General features: G+C 38.8%; 1 protein-coding gene across 1 annotated transcript in view; it reads left to right on the top strand.

Moving 5' to 3' along the window:
• The first annotated feature begins 1,668 nt into the window (after window positions 1–1,668).
• LOC124168740 overlaps window positions 1,669–18,176 on the top strand; it is a 117,641-nt gene continuing 101,133 nt past the window's right edge. Inside the window, exons 1-2 of the mRNA XM_046547008.1 lie at window positions 1,669–1,674; window positions 2,042–2,227. Of these exons, the coding sequence (XP_046402964.1) occupies window positions 1,669–1,674; window positions 2,042–2,227 (192 nt within the window). The remainder of the gene's footprint in view (window positions 1,675–2,041; window positions 2,228–18,176) is intronic.

The following is an 18,176-nucleotide window of genomic DNA, read 5'->3' as shown; positions in this document are numbered from 1 at the left end:
AACTATTTAAAACATGGAAATCATGCAAAAGCTTTGTTCCAAGCAAATCATTCAAAATCCCGGATGACAAAAAGGGTCACTGCACCCTCAACGAACGGTTCTTTCCTCCAAAGAATTTTCACAGAAAGTAGGCTGAGAAAAGGGTGCCGGTAGCTACAGAGGACTTTTATTCCTCAAGACATCAAAAGAACTCTTTTTCCATCGAGCAGTTGATTTTTGAAATAACAGAACCACGAAGCAGTAAACTGGAAAAGTACCATGAGCGAAATATTACGGCTTCACGCAAACAAAGTCAATAAAATAGAAAGACGTAACATTACGTCCATGGCAATCCACAGAAGGATTAGCAGGACGTAATATTACGCCCATGGCACGCAAAGTGTTAACAACTGTGTAATTTAAAGAAAAACCTCGCGAAACATGAGACTTACATTGGCATACTATATTTAATATATATTTTTTCAACAACAGACACTAATATAAGGCGTACAGCGGAGTCTCACAGAAAACCTCACTTCACACATATAAGGCCCAGTTTTTCAGAAAAATTTAGCCCTTACTAACTAGCATAGGATAAACCGAATATATCCTATGATAGATATCTGTCTTAATGAAATCTTTTAGAAGAGTAAATACTCGAAAGTTTAAATATGATCCTTGAAAACAATTTCCTGCGTTTATGGATGAAAAAAGGAAAGACGTAGTAATCTGGAAGCGATGGGCAATTCAGAACGAATAAAGGGGGAATTGCCGATGCTCAAAGATAGATATCTGTCTTAATGAAAGCTTTTAGAAGAGTAAATACTCGAAAGTTTAAATATGATCCTTGAAAAATAAATTCCCGCATTTATAGATGAAAAAACTGAAGACGTAGCAAAGTGGTAGCGATGAGCGATTCAGAACGAATCAAGGGAGAATTACCGGTGCTCAATTCCGGCAGTTTTCCGCTCCTGCACCCCTGTCCCTAGAATTATTTGCGAAAAAGGGGTCAACATCCGTGAATTATGGTCGCCGAGATTACGTAAGTATCCATATTTCACGCGGCCCTCGTCACGTGATGGTGGGACATCCTCCGAAAGAGCGCTAATCGTGCAGAAAGAATGCGTCCATGGAAACGAGAAGACAATGACATCAACGTGCCAGCTTGCAGTCCGCTTCGGCGGAGCAGGGAACAGAGGTAGGACGCTCCATTAGCCGTCGGCAGACCATATAGACGGAGAAATTCAACAGATGATGGAACAGAAAGTGAGGATGAGACATCGAAAGTGACGCCAGGGGTCAAACTCACACCCCCCCATTACGAACACCTTTCTAATATCTCAAGGACGAGAGATGACAGAATAGGGTGGTTTCCAATTATATTTTATTGCCTAAATCGAGAGATTTTAGCATAGAGTTGTGCTATTTAAAATAGAGTGTGGAATAGAACCAAGTAATTTATTTTATTTTATGATGAAGCAGTTCCACAAAGTAACGCCTGAGACCGTGTCTGATAATTTTATTTATGTTCTCGGTAACAATACTTTCTTATGTGATGCACTTAGGCCCCCTTGCACACACATCGATTTTGGACGGCCGGTAAAATATCGTCCGTCCACATTCCAATAGTGAACAATGGGAGAGCATTGGAGCTTGCACACGTACCGACCTGGCGCCGGCACCGGCAAAATGCCGGTTAGCTGCCGTCCATTGCCACTGTGGATCGCCGGGCCGGTGCCGGATATACAGAGGCGTACGTGGCCAAATGGGAGCTTGCACACTCGCCGGATTGTTAGGACGTACGGTAAAATATCGGAGAAATTCGGACGATATTTTACCGTACGTCCAAAATCGGTGTGTGTGCAAGGGGCCTTATAATGAGGTGTTAATTGATCTCTGTTGAAGTCATATCATTCACTCACATCTATAACTAGTGTCTCCCAATGAAAACATAATTTGACGTCAAGGAACTAAGAATTTCCCCTATCTGTACCATATTTTCTCTTTCTGTGTATATTGAATTCTAGGGTCTAATTTCTCTTTCCTGTCTTTTTCGTTCCAGTGCACGGATGCCTCAGTGGATTTGCCCACAACGACATCGAGTCTAGATGTCGGAGAGACGAGCGTGGCGCCACCGCCCTCGGCGGGCGGTGTCGCAACCATCCTGGAGATGGAGTACGGCGAGGGCGATCGGTACAATGCCACGGGAGAGGAATCCCTCGCAAGCGACGGCAGTGAACACAATGCGGTGAGTACAAGAAGCGAAAAAGATCCTTCCTCCCTCCCCCCCCCCCCCATTGCAACGCCAACTCCTCTCAGGAAATTCTTACCCAAAGACCTCCGAAATGCCGAGTCAGATTTGCTACCTGATGTGGATTACAGTTCAGAAGCTGATAATTAGAGATGCGTGAAAATTGCAAATGCGACATAGATGCGATGACTAGACTTTTATGATATTTTACGCGAATTTACCTTTCCGACGGCAAAATTCGTACATTTTGTGCCGAGCGCAGTTTAAATGCTCCGCCGACACTAACCGCTTGAAGCATGTGAGCGACTGGCCAGCTGCTAGTTGGCTGGGACTCTACGTGGCCGCGAACTACAAGTGGGCGCGGACAAGCTACACCTCCGCCGCTATATGTCTTATTCCTTAATTTATTATTGTTCGACAACATAAGTATTTAAAATACTCTGTATTTTGTGTTATAACTGTGTTTCAATACATTTTATCGTCATCTACCTCATTATGAAAATAAAAAATAGACGCTAAAAAAATACGATTAACTGTTATTGAAAAGGCGATAAAATAAAAATGAAAGTGCGATTTTCACGTATCTCCATTGATAATGCGTCTCGTTATTTCCTCTAGTAATGGCAAACCAATATCATCTCTTTAGCCTAAATTATTATGATGTTCCTTTAACCACTCACTGCATTTTGAATCATATACGATACACTACACTCAGTGCGGGATATTTCTGAAGGGCTCAATTCTTCCTCTATAACGCACGGTGTGTCAGATATGATACACCCCGCCGCTGCAGTCACTACTACTACTACCACAAATTGAAAAGCGTTTTTATCATATTTATTTTTTATTTCGGGGTAAACTGTAGGACTAGATAATTTTGAAATATTCTCAATAATTAACGACAAAAAATGCGTTCTATAAATACGCAAAAGCCATTTTATTAATCTAAATTAATGTTTGCAACTAATCGTGGAAGATGAATGTTGTAGACGTAGTAGTTTTCCCAAGGTTGAGTTACAAAGTTCATGAAATTGACAAAACGCCTTATTTTACGGTGCGCGGTGTCACTTATTGCACTCGTATGTCTACATTTTTAATGTTTTCACTAAAAAATAGATTGGAATTAAAAATAAAACTTTACTTAAAGCGACGATTTATTCATTACTTTAGCATGCGCACAAGCCCAAATATGAATTTGAAAAGTACAGCGGCATATCATTTTGACGCAGACAGTACGTGGTTCTCGAAGCAGCCAGTAGTTGTTATAGGTGATCAGCTTCTCATTATGTCAAAGGGATTCCGATCTCCGCATGACAACCTGAAGACTTTTCAAATCCATCTCGAGAGTAATCAGCACAATTATTTAACCATTATAAGAAAGTAATTAGTAAAGGTAAGGGCGTCAATGAGAATTTTTCAATGAGTATTTGCACTATATGTGATACATATACATTTATTGTAAAATATGTCTATAACCATTATGTATTGTGCTTGACACGTACTCAAATTTTCCTTGAAAATTAAAAAATAGCAGAAAAAGTTAATAAGCTGTGGTGATTGAAGCGTTTCTGGATATACTTTATGAGGAACTTTTTTTGGTACGCATTTAGAAATTCATGTAGTTAAGGGCTGAATCACCATCGATGGATATGATGTAGTATCATTGTTAAATTTGTTGAACACCCCGATGTAACATGGCTAATATGCGCTCTATTCGGCGGTCTCGGAATGCATACATAAATAAATATCATCATCACGCGTCAACAATCCTAATATTAATATCATGGTGAAGATAAAATAGTTGTTTTATTTCCATTGATTTTAATGTTTAATTTAATGTTTTCAGCATTGCAAACAATTGCAATTTCGATAACATAAAATGCAAGCGAGAATTTTTTCTTGGGACCGTAACATTTAAATATCTCTCCACCTCCCGGGTTTCGTCGCGGTGTTTGTCATAGGTTGATGACGGTTTACATTTACAGAATCGTTACATTTAAAGCTGACGTTCACTGCCAAGGCATATCTGATTTTCTCTCCTTGAGCATGATATAGCAATGTCGTTCGAAGAACTAGGGACACCTACTACGCTATTCCAATCATTTCATCGGACAAACTGCTTGGCTAACGGACGTTGTCTTGGGGATTTTGCAAGTGACATTCCAGGTAATTGTATTAATAAAAACTTTATGACGTATATTTTTGCTGGTATTGCATTTTCTCAAGCTGAAATTTATTTCAATCGCTAAAACATAAAACGTAAGAGAGAATTTTTTCTTACAAAATTTACATGTAAATAAAAGGTCCACAACCACGGCATGCCTGTTTTTTTAACCTTGAACCTGGTCCAGCAATGTCGTTCGAAGAACTCGTCACGCAAATGAGAAAATAATGTAGGAAATAGGTTTCCGTGGAAACCTATTATGCTATCCAATCATTTCATCGTAGAAACTGCTTGGCTAACGGACCGTTGTCCCGAGGATTTTGCAAGTGCAAGATAATCCCGGAAGTAATGACGAATTGTTTTGACCCGTGGACCGACCGCAGGAGAAGATGGCGGCGGCTATTATCCACAGATCCACGCAATCCCCTCCGGCCGTCTCTTCAACCAGCCTTCGACGGAGGCTTTCTCTCCCTCTTTTGTTTCTCCCTCCCGCTGACCACACCCCACTCCATCCCTAACAACCAGTAAGGGTCACGCGTTTACGATCCCATAACATTCATATTAACACGCACGCCTACCCGTCATTATTCCCTTTTGTAATACGCTCAGAGGTGGAATACTGATATTCCACGATTAAGGTGTTAAGTCCTTTCCATAACAAGTTAGATTGGCGTAACTGGCTGAATCAATTATTTTTCTCCGTGTTGGGGCTCTTTCGGTAAGGAAAGGCAATGCTAGGTTCCACAATTACTTATGTTCCACGCTGTTAACATTTTTGGCCTGCCAAGAAAATACATTGTAGGGAGTGTCAAAGTATAATATCTAAAATTAAACATTTATAAAAAAATAAACGAACATAAATTAAGATTTCCATCACGGAAATAAGATAGGAATGATTTTTTCCCGTCTCTATTGAGTTAGAGGCTCCAGCGATAGGTTTTCACGGACCAAAACAGTAATCGCTCGACTTATTTCTATTTCATCTATTCTAAATTCACAGGAGTACATACTCAGTTTTCGTCGTTAAAGGGTGCTGTGTGTGAGCGGCTAATTCCGCAAACTCATGCCTCCTGTCTCCAAGGTCACCAAGCTCTCGTAGCCTAGAAAGGAAAAACAAAACATACATGAGGCGTAAGTTCGGCTGTCCAGAAGTTCATTCTAAAGTATTCATTCACCGTATTCAAATGTTAATTCAAACCCGAATCGCTCGATCATTTTTTTCCGTCTCTATTGAGTTAGAGGCTCCAGCGAAAGATTTTCATGGACCAAAACAGTAATCGCTCGACTTATATCATTTACGGAACCATTATTCCAACCGTATCTTCTTCCGTCGCTCATTGCATAAATTTTCGTATGTGCAACTCTCATTCAATTAAAAGCCAATGGTGACGTTAAAATCGTTATTATAGCAACCGTGCGTTACGATTGTCTGACCGAAGGTACCAGCGATGGTTTCAGCGGCGGAGAAATGGACTTGCAGAGTGATGGAATAAGGGATTGGGATTCCTATCCGTGAAGTCATAGCGGAAAGTGATCGCGTGAGACGGTTGTTTTCTGCCATCATTCCAGCGATCGCTGGAACTATCATTCTGAGGAACGGATAAAATGATCGTGTGATTCAGGCTTTACGATACGGCGTCTAGTTTTTGTAGATCCTCGAACCTCACAGTCAGTATGAACAGGAGCGATTTTCAAATTTTTTCTAATGAATTGGATACTTAAGAAGGATTATCGTGATTTTCATAAAATCTATTTCATCATTACCATCATTAGTCAACAATCCTAAGATTGGTTTGACGCAGCTCTCCATTCGTCTCTTCATTCCGCTAACCTTTTCATAGCGACGTATTTCTTCTCTTTTACATCCTTTATAACCCTTTGTCCTATGTAACTCATTCGGGGCCGTCCCTTGCCCTTCTTCCCTTCCACCTGTCCTTATACGATTGATTTCTTCAGGCCACCGTGTCTTATAATGCGGCCAAATACGTTTAATTTTTTAGAAGACTTCTCTTTTCTCCCACTTTTCTTAGCACTCCTTCGTTACTTACACGGTCGATTCATTTTATCTTCATCATCCTTCGGTAGCACCACATTTCGAATGCTTCCACTCTTGACTTCTCTGCTGCTGTCAACGTCCAAGCCTCGCTTAGAGAAACATATTTCATCTGATGATTTTTTTCCTTACTTCTATGCTTGTATTCTCAGCTGTAAGAAGATTCTTCGTTTTGTAGAAAGCTCTCTTCGTCTGCGTTATCCTACTAACTATTTCTTTCTTTCTTCGTCCATCGTCGGCAATTCGGCTTCCCAGGTAAGAGAACTTCACCTCTTCAAGCTTATTCTTTCCTAGGCCAATGTCTGCGCTAGACTCCTCTTTTCCGCCACATACTAATATCTTATTCTTCCTCTTTTTGATTTTCGGCTCACATCTAGCCATTGTCCTTTCCATATTTGTCAAATTCTTCTTTTAATCCTTCTCTGTCTCGGGTATGACTGCTGGCGTAGCGAGAAAGGGGGGGGGGGGGGTTTGGGGGATAAAACCCCCACAGAACTAAGAGAATATTTCAAATTTAATCCATTTTACATAATTGTATAAATTTTAATTATAGAATAGTGCAAGGATTAATAAAATATCCCTCAGAGAGCCGTAAAACTCACCATTTTGAACCATTTATCATAAAAACTTTCTGGGGGAAGGCACCCGCTCCTCCCGTATTCCCAACCATCCAGTATTAGTTACTCCTAAAACCCTCCCTAGCATTAATTCCTAGCTACGCGCCTGGCTGTATATACTTATTAAGCATACTTATTTTTTCTCTGTGGATATTGGCACCCGAAGCCTTCTCCTAAAAATATTTATCTTTTTATAATTATTTTATTTGGTAACAACTTCTAAGTCGATGAAGTCTTCACGGGAAATCAGCCGGGTCAAAATGACATTGCTGCCAACATTTCAATGGCCTTCTCTGCCATCGTCTTCAGGGCGAATGATGGACATAGTTCGTGGCGGGCTTATATACCCAATTGGGGTGGTCAAGTCGTCTGTGATTGGTCAGTTTTAGGTTGTTTCCTCCTCTTAGCTTTCTCATTCTTTTGATCATGGGATTTCATGTTTTGCTGAGGTTGAAACCCTCGTGAGGGTAAAAGCCAAATGGGTATATAAGCCCGCCACTAACCATGTCCATCAACAAGATACGCCGGGAAAGTACCAGATCCTTCTAAGTCCCACTAAATTACTGTAGCTTGGGTTTCAATATTTCCATTCTGTATTTCCCTTACTTCCACGGCGTTCTCGCTTCCAAACCGTGTCTCCTTATATTTCTCCGCAACAGTTTCCACCCCTTCACTTTCCTTTGCCCTTTATACTGGCATCTCTCTTACTCTGCCTCCCGCCAACCTCGACCCCTCCTTCCTTTTCCTACGCTCGTAAACCCAAAGTGGCCGTCATTTCCCAGCCCTTCGCCATTCTTCCTTCCCCGCGCTCCGTGCCGGACGGCTTGGCCCGCTGACTGGCTCGTCGTTCCTCCCCAGACCTCGAAATGTCAGTGATCGGACGGTCAAAGGGTTTCGCTTTGCCGTGCATCGTGCCCGCAACCCCTCGCTTTATTACAGCGACCTAATAATCGGGACGAAAGCAGCGGCGAGCGATCTTCGATTGGTTGGAATCGGTAAGAGATTTCCGCGAGGGAAAAATGTACGTACAGACAATTGAGGAATGCCTTTTGTGTGTGAGAGTTCTCCCTTCTCACTGTACATACCTGACCTTGGTGAACATTTCGCGGCGATTTACGGCGGGTGGAAATGCTGCTGGGCGATCTTTTTCGCATTGCAATGCGCATCGCAGAACGCCACGCCATAAATCATTTCATTTCACTCACTTCACATTCACTTACCCAAAACGTGACCCCAGACCCTCAAGCTCGACTTCTTGTGCCCCAAAACGTGGTGTCTCACTTTGATACAATGACGAACATCACTTTTGTATTTATATATTTCTATCTTACGTTTCCATTCCTTTTAAGTGTATCATTTTCTGAAGTTCATTTGTTGTTTGTTGAGTTTGCTTTTAGAATTTTTACTGTTTTGTGTTGAGTTGGCGCCTTGGTTACAGAGATAAACAGTGGATTGATGTGAGAGAAGCCAAATTGACATGATTGATAAAGAAAGATAAAATAGTGCCAAGTGATATTAAAGTTTTTCTTTTATATGATCGCTTTCATACATCACGTTCTCTCTGAACATATTCCGTGTGAAGATTCTGTAATTTGGCGCACTACTACATAGTATATGCGTCAAAAATAAATATAAACCTAATGTTAGTAAACACAACACAATTAAAAAATTGGAAAAATTGAATTATTTTTTCCAGTGAAAATAATAATACAAATTAAATATCACTATATTTAATTTGTACTGTTTTAACACATGTTCAATTTTTAATTTAAGTTGGTATTTTTTTCTTTGCAAAAAGCTGTTGCATAAATGATGCATTATGAGGTGCTTGCAGCGGTAAAATTGATTTATTATTATTATTTGCCTTGTCCTGGAAAATACGAGGGATTGGGACCCGACCTAGTGGACACAGAAGAAACTGTGGGACAGTCAAAGGTCAAATAATTCACATTTTAAGTGATTTGTTTTTAAAAAGAACAAACAAAAAGGATTCCGAAAGTTGCTCTAAGCATGACTTGACTGTAGGCCTTCTTAGTTATTTATAATATGGCGTTACGTGGACGTCCCCACCAAAGATCAGGCCTAAAGGAAAGAATTTAAGGTCCTGTGAAGATTAAGATTATCTTCGCTTCGTTTAGGTTATTAAAAAAAATACTTAAGTAATCTATTACATATAAAATAAGCAAAGAAATGTAATTAAGATTACTTACAGCCGAAATCAGTCATTTCTTTAACCACTATGACCAGTGGATTTTGCTAAGATTTTATTTATCGCAATCGGGATTTTACGTGTTTCTAAATCTTTGTGTCTAAACTTTCGCAATTAAAAACCAATACTCGCTGAAGTAATCGCAAACTTAAAAAGGCCGTTGAATTAGCCAAGACCCAGTTATATCAACATATCCAGGTTTAATGTAGTACATGATATCCATAAATAGAAATCTAGTAGCACTTGTAAAGGATATTTTAGAACAACACTAAAAGTTTCAATCCATATTGTGATAAACGTCTCTAAAGCTAGGTTTACACCTGCGAGAAAAGTTGCGACATAAGTTGCGCGAGTGGTGTCGCATAGTGTAAACTCACAGATGCAATTTTTCCCGAGAGTTGGACGCGAGTTGTTTTGCGAGCTCTCGCGCGAGCCAGTGTCACTGTTAGTTGCGACAGTTGGTATGAAATCCGTTTACATGTGACAGCATTCGGTGCAATTTCAACTCGCGGAAGTGGTCCCTCCCGTACCGTGGTCAGTAGCTTTTTACAATGCCACGAAGTAGACGTGCGCAAACTGCCGCTACAATAGTGTTACTTTATTACTGGCATAGAGTACATAAACAGAAAAAAAGGAAGAGGAGTATCTGGGTTAAGGAATGGATTGATAGAAGGCAACATTTGAGAGCTTTCACGACTTTAAGTAAATGAGTTACAAATAGACGACTCTCTAGGAATTTCATCAGGATGTCTGCTACAGAGCTGGAGAATCTGCTCTACTTTGTTGGGCCATAAGTCCAAAAACAGGACATAGTTTTGAGGGAATCGATATCAGCGAGTCAGCGGCTGATAGTTATAACCCCACGTTTTCTTGCCTCTGATAAGTATAATCGTTTTAATTCGTTATATTGGCCTGTTTACGTATGTGCAAATATCCACAGTAACCAAACGGATGGCACAGTGGTTCCAATTGCGAATCTAGCGGGACAAAATTATTTTTCTCAAAAAACTTAGATCTTTTGTCGTGAAAACATTCAGAAATGCCAAATTATAGACAAAAACACAAAATATCACTATCACAGGTCTTTAAAAGGTGGTTTTTATGAAAAAATTAATTTAATTTGCAAAATAATTTCATGTTACTTAACAATTGAGAAATATGAAGAAAATCATAAAAAAATTGTACAGTAATGCGCTTTTCTTAATTTAATGAACTAATTAAGTTAAAAATATGCTCTTAAACACAGGATTTAAACGTAAAAGCGTTTTTCACAGAAAGTGAACTGCGAAACGTTAGTCACCTTCATAATTATTATTCTCCCAACTCTCCTCATCTCCGACATTTACCGACTCCACGTCCTCCAACTCTTTAACATTACTCATTTCATTGGGCGTAGGTAATATTGGTTCCCTGAGAAGCTGCCTGGCATCCATCGAGAGGGAATAACAATGCCTTGGGTGCAACGAACTAATACTGAAAACATAAGGTCGGATGTGACTAATTGTAGGTTGAAAACATCTCTCATTGTGTCCTTTCTGGAGTATTTTAGCGCGTGATTTTCTTTGAATTTCCGAATATGCTTATTCCTTGCTTCTTGGGCCTCTTCGGAAAGCAATGCAATGGGGGCAATCAATCACTTTTGTCCCATGAATTATATTTTAAGTATCGTGAAAGGCATGTAATACCATGAGTATGACGCATGTACATTTCTTCTGTTTTTTAGCATACTTCTCATATTCACTTGTACTTATGGAGAAACCACAGGAAAGTGCGCTAAGAATTGTTCCAAACCAATGAAATAATTCCACCTCTACTCAACTAATGCCTGTTGAAATGTCAGTATTCTTTTAACGTCAAAATTGTGATACTTTGTACAATTTCTTCCCGTTTATTTCGATGACCAAGGGCATCAGTGGAGATATCTGTGCCTTTATCTTTTTCACTTCTTTCCCAGTTACCTCATAACTTTCATCTTCCAGAAATAATTTAATGGGTCTACAATACCTGATCGAAGACGGCCTGGTATTCTGCCATAAGATGTTGTTTTTATCATTTGATTTTAGCGGAAGAGGTAACATAGAAATGGAAAACATAGGAATCATCCACTGAACCTGATTTCTTCCGAAATACAAATCTCAGCTTATACTGCTTGTGGCCACTACTTCCATGTTAACTCCACTTAATTATCATCGTATATTTGAATTCATTACCAGACCGAAGGAAGTTATGAATGTTTAATTATAATTTTCTTCAAATTTTATAAGAATAGCTAATACTAGTAAAGTAGTAAAATTGTCCATCCCAATCTACTTGAGAGAAAATTTGTGCCACTGAAGTGATACCATGCATAGCTATATGTTTGGCGCTGTACTATCTATGCACTATCTTCGTCATACAATCTCTATTTTTAGGTGACTCTTATCATTCTCTGATGTATTCATTCTTCTTGCTAATGTCACGCAAAGATTCCTGATTTTTCACTCGGTTTCTGTAATCTTTCAGGGTCACATTCCACCATATTTCGCTTTCTTCATATCGTAATAAGTTTTTTTGTCTCCAAGTCCGACCATTTGTAACTACTTTGCAAAAGGGGATTTTCCATCCTTTTCCCTTCATCCATCAACAAAACAACATGACACAAAAAACAAACAAAAAACAACAAATTACAGGAGACTCGAGAGACAACACAACTGCACTTCAGCCCAACTTCCGCAAAAGTGTCGGGAAATATCTCCCGCGGTTTGATCAGGCGACAGTGCGAGCGCGAGAAATTGCTAGAGCTAAGTTTCATGTTTAGACCTGCGAGTCGAAGTGTCAGACACTCCGCCGCCCAGCTCGCGACACTGCTCGCGACAACTGTCGCGACACTGCTCGCCGACCCGTTTACACTTGCAATTTTGACTGTCAGACAGTAAACTCGCGCAATTTCTCGCAGGTGTAAACCTAGCTTAAAGCCACCAATTTCTGCTCTTGGGTAACGAATATCCCGGGTTACCTTAAACTTTATCTTTCTATTTTGAGAAGAAGATTTACCAATGTATTTTTCTATTCCTTGGAAACACTCTGAACTCAGCAAAGGATACCAATTGCATACAACCAAAAGGCTTGTTCCAGCACTGGCCGTATCGCAGCAAGTGCGAACAATCACCCCGTTTTGCACGAACTGCATAGTTGTTCTGGTATCATGCAATGGTGTAGTCCGCATTTTATGCTGAGAGGAGCATTTATTGAGTCAATGTGTGCTCGTAAAGAGATATGTGGAACATACAGGAAAGAGGATAGGCGGTAGAGTTGATTCGGCTACGGTAGCTGCGTAAGCTTTCCTCGGGACGTAATCCCTGTGATGTCAGCTCAAAATTAGTTCGGTAAATCACTGGTTTGGCGGATTCCTGAAATTCGCGACATAATCGGTAGCTTCCTCTCCTCAACCGCTACTTCCGCCGGTTCTACGCTTCTTCCCATTCCCACTATGCCAAAGACCCGACTCCTATCGAGTCCTTTATTTTCTATTTTTTTCCCAGAAGACAACTAAAACCTCCACAAGAAGGCGTTCAAACCTATCTCTTCCGTATTTCCCCAGATGTCAGTTGTACTCCGTCCGGTTTCTACAAATTCTAAAAACCTGTACTCAACTAATCGTTGAAACAACTCACGTTGCTTGAATGGCTAACGGAGGCCTCCTTATGACACCTATTTTGGTAGCTTCTATTCCTCTGGCAAGAGGCCATCGTTAAAATTTTACAGGCGCCAATTGAACAGGCCCATTTCGCGGAAGAATATTAATTTTCACGGTTCCCAGAAGCTCCCACGATAACGCGTAGTTTTTTCTTCTGCCCAACTTAGAGGTCGGGACATTGTCTTTCGAAGTGACCGAGGTCGAGAGCGAATGTTCCTGAACGGTTTAACTTCCACAGCGTGCGAAAAAGTTAATTAGGGAGACTTATAAATATTCCACTCTGCAAGGGCTCATGGTTTTTTAAAACGGAGTGTCGAACGCCTATTAGTAAATATTTTCCCGCAATATTTTAAGGGTGTTAGCACGAAGTTTCTTGACCTTCCGTTCTGCTAAGCCAGAGATCGGTGGAAGGAAAGTAAACCGCCATTGCGAATGAGAACCGAGGAATGTTGTGCGAAAAAGAGGTAATGTGGTAATTTTCGTGGTTTCCTGGCACCAGTGAGGCACTCCAGTCTTTTATGGTTGAATTATGGCGTTTTCATCGCCCAATCTCATTACGAGCTTCGTTGCATTGCAGGAATTAAAGTCTCCTTCGGTGGATTTGTGGCAGAATACGGCAGAAGCTATCTATAATGAAAATTCTATCCTTCATCCATGACCATCTTTGAATGTCTTGTATGGTATGTGTCACAATGTGGTAAAAGATAATAATATTAGATAAATAATAAGTTTTCCTGGATATACACAATTACTTATACCACTTATTTTTTATATCAGAGCGCGACCCAGGTTTCAATGAATTATCATCATCTTCAGGCGCAAATATTGATTTGTTTATCTTATTATTGTTACCTAGTTACTTGATGAATTTTAGAACGGACGCCAGAATATGGGAAAAGGATGGGAAGAGATATTCATTTATAAGAGTACTGTCCTGACTTAATAAATAAGTGGTATAAGTAATTGTGTATATCCAGGAAAACATATAATGGAATACCACGAAGTAAAGCAAAAGTTAGTGAAATTAAGCTAAATAATACATTGCACTGTACGAATCGCCTCGTACGAAATTAAATTCAATGGATGCATTTCAATACCTTATTTAGGTAATACCTTCAAATGGTATTCATTTCCACTAAAAGCTGCAGAAAGATAGTTGCGCTCGATAGGCAAAGCATCGAGTATCAATTGGGTCCCAAAAATACTTCATGTAACTTGATATCAGAACAATTTGGAAAGAACAATGAACGAAGTCCAAGATATTATTCCCAAATGTAATGTACTCGAAAATTCCTACGAAAAGTGTATCACTCTGGATTATGAGAAATTCGCCCATAGCTGAGACGGTAACAATTGAGTAAAATTATTATTTAGGCACACTAAAGAAGACATTTATTCACATGAAATGGAGTCATTTACTTTAAATTTTGAATCTCGATCGACAGAGAAGTCAAAACCTTGGGCAACCTTCGTCAAAAGTTTTTTTAATTATTTACAAATTATTTACATTTATTTAACCATTCAAAATAGAAACTATTACTTGACTTCAATGATATTGTCTTAATGACCTCAGATTTGCCGGGTCTACACTAGTAACTTAAGTGACTACTTAAGTTGGCTCTGTACTTAAGTTGATAGTGTAGGTGTCACCAGCTTCATTTAAGTACACCTCCACTTAAGTCATCTTAGAACCCAACTTAAATTGCGTTGGCAACTGTTTCCGCACGGTTGAAGCTCTTCAAGTGTTGTAAATGGCACATAATACCCATCTCACTTCTGAATCATCCCGTTGATTATGTTCTAAGTTGTGCTGTATTCTATGATGTGGTTATTGAGCGTTCTATTTCGTTAGTTAATTTCTAGTGTTGGGGTTATTAATTCGACGAATTTATTTTGTAGTGTTTTTCATCTTATTGTTGGTTTTATTTCCGTGAAAACTAATTGCTATGCCTGTTGTTCACGGTGAAACTCGATTTATAAAACTTAGAAACGTTTTAAGGAATTTTAAGACTGACAATGAGACGACGGCAGAGGATCCGGTAAAACAGTTTATTTTCCATGGTGTCATAATCGAAAATAACGTAAACGAATGCACTCAGTAACTTCCCACACACTGTTATTGAAACTATTGCATAGGGCTTTAATTTTAGTCCTAGGAATGCCGAGGGAGATAAGATGTGGCGATTTCATTGAACGTGGGAGGAATTAATGGTTGAAATTTAACATCAATGGTTTTAATCAGTTTTAATAAAGCAGAGGAATTTGACTAGCAACAAGTTTTTTGTTTACGTTATGAATATGTCATTCCACGAAATCACGCCAGTCATGCTTAGTAATTCTAAATTCCTCTGGCTCCATCACCTCTCGCCATTTAGCGTTCCCTTAGGAACTGAAATCGGTCTTTCCTTTTCACCTTCTAAATCCAAAATGGTTAATTCACGGAGTTTGGAAGTTTATTTCAAATAACAGTCGCTTTGGATCAAAGAATCACTAGTTGCTCTCCTAGACCTTCATCTGTCAACATAACTGTTTCCCGATATAGACAATCACGGTGCTGAAGTCGACTTAAAGCTCAAGTGTAGCTACCGCACCGCATTTAAGATTATATTTAAGTGAAGTCACTTAAGTTAAGTCTGTAGTGTAGACAAGGCAATTGAATCACGAGAAAAGCTGCTAAAAAAAGATACAATCAAAATGAAAAAGTTAACCAAACAGTAAGCATTACAATTAATGTCATTATTTATACATGTCATTGACCATTACTGAATTTTACCATACCTCGCCAAGAAAGTACCTTCTGTGTTACAGAACTTGATTCATTGTATAAAAATCATATCACGGCATTAAACTTCTAATTATTCAGTGCTTAAAACACGGAGTAATACCTTCACACGTATCCTTGAAATTCAACACGTCTTATTTCAGCCAATCTCGTAAAAGCGGTCACGAAAGAGTGAATGAAAAATAAATTTTTCTTTTATACTCTTTAACCTCTTTCCCTTACCTTTCTTGCTTAATGCAAGGAGTTTGATAGTCAAGGCAATTATAAAAAATTACAAGCTTATCGCTGAATATTGAGGAGTCATTTACGCAAGCTTATTCTTTATCCCGCTATAAATTTCATAAAATTTCTAATGAAACATTAAGTTCCAATTTTCAATATTTAAAGTATTAATAAATTGAGAGAGACATAGATTTCTCACGTCTCAGGTGTGTCTCAGCTATGGCTGCCTTTTGATACTCTTTCCACAATTGCTTTTGTCCAATAAACCGCTGTGGTTTTTAACAGCCTATGTTACAATTAATGGAGTTTGAAAATGCAATTAATGACGCAGATGAGAAAGACTCCACAAGAATCCGAATCCTCGAAAGAAAAATTTTGGAATAGATACAAGAGGATAAGAAAATGGAATCGTGGAAAAAGTGGAAAAAGAATATACTTCAGTAGCCCTAGGGCCAACGGAATAGGCAAAAAATCACGTTCACGGAGGTATTTTTTTTCAGCTATTGTGCCGTCACGGCTCCTGCACCATCTGGTAGAGGGCAGATCGATCAAGCACAAATTTCCTGAAGATGACGAGTGGGTGGCTTCAAAAATCACGGCCAAGGTTTACCGCCATGCAATTTTACCGATCTTTTTTCATTCAATTTATATAAGAAAGAATTTATGGCGCGGAGCGATGAAAGGGAACGAATCTTATTCTCTTTCGACCTTGGAAGATGGACAGCAGTGATCTCGCCAACTTTTTTTTTTACGGGACGACTTAAAGTGAAATTTATTGTTTCTGTTGCCTCAAGGGAAGATGTTGAACTGGCAACGGTTACGTGCTGAATTAGCAGGCGGCAAATAAAACGTCAATTTCGAGAGTATGCAATTACTGCATTTAGGAGACATTCATCACAAAAATCATTTCAGTTCTACAATCCGAAGATTCAAGCGAGATGGAATAGAATTTTTCCATAATGAAATAAGTAGTTACATCTTTCCGTGATAATAAAATTTATTACGGCTTAGGTTTCAATGTCACTACATCATATTCAAGGTGTTCACAACTACATCATCTTCACCTTGAAGATTATGTAGTAATATTGAAATCTAGGTCGTAAAAAAAATCATAATCGTGGAAAATAGCGAGTATTTATTTCAATGCAAGATTTTAGTTATGGCCACTTTTATTTATGAAATTTAATTAGCAGTTGCATTAAAGGTGGAATATCTGAATAATTATATGACAATTAAATGGAGGTTGTGGATTCACGAAAAGTCAATTATTTTCAGATCACAGTTCAGAAGCTTCCACAAAATTAAAGTTATTTATCAAAAATGTATTTAAAATAATAATAATGTAACTGGATAATGCAACAACATCCACCAGAAATTAGGTCTAAAGTATAAACTCATAGACAATGCAATTACTTATCATAAATACAAACCTAAAACCAACCTTGAAAACGATCACGGTAAGCCTTATTATGACCGATTAATTATCACCGATAAAACAGTCCATAGCAATAGACCTTATTTTGTTGTGTAAGATAAAATTCACCATGAAACGTACTTGATACACATCGCCGTACCTATAACAAAATGGAAAATTATGAAGAACTTAAAGATGAAATTAAGAGATTATGGAAATCAGATAAAGTACACATAATACCAATAATTATCTCTGCCACAGGAGTAGTGCCTCATTCAATCCATCAAGGTCTTAAAACTATTGGACTGCCGAAAAACTTGTTCATTACAATAAGAAAAGCAGCAATTTTAAACACATTTCAAATTGTCAGAAAATTTTTCAACTCAGAGTAAAAAGTCGAGAGTGCTGGGTGATACCCGTACCTCGCCTAAAATCAGCAAAAATGCTGTGAAAAAATTTAAAAAAATTAAATAATAATAATATCGCATATTTCATTAAATTACATCGTTCATAGTATACATTAGCATCAGATATAATAAAATGGGAATTGATACCCCAGGAGAGCACTCTTGGTTGGATTACCATCTAACACATATGGCAGCAGAGGCAAATGAAAATATCTGCGCATCAAGGCAAGTTTACACACAGAAAGGTGCTCATTATGAAAAAATACCAGAATTGGTGCACAGTAACAAAAATAAATTGAAACCAATATTGTGCGAAAAATCCACGGAGAAAAAAATCATTCACCTTGACCAAATTTGTGCATCGCGGGTGATTACGTAAAGATATCACCGTCGCAACTCCCG

Source organism: Ischnura elegans, chromosome 12 (assembly GCF_921293095.1).
Source record: "Ischnura elegans chromosome 12, ioIscEleg1.1, whole genome shotgun sequence".
Taxonomy (NCBI): domain Eukaryota; kingdom Metazoa; phylum Arthropoda; class Insecta; order Odonata; family Coenagrionidae; genus Ischnura; species Ischnura elegans.
The sequence above is the reverse complement of the archived record's forward strand: the minus strand, read 5'-3'. Positions and strand labels throughout refer to the sequence as shown.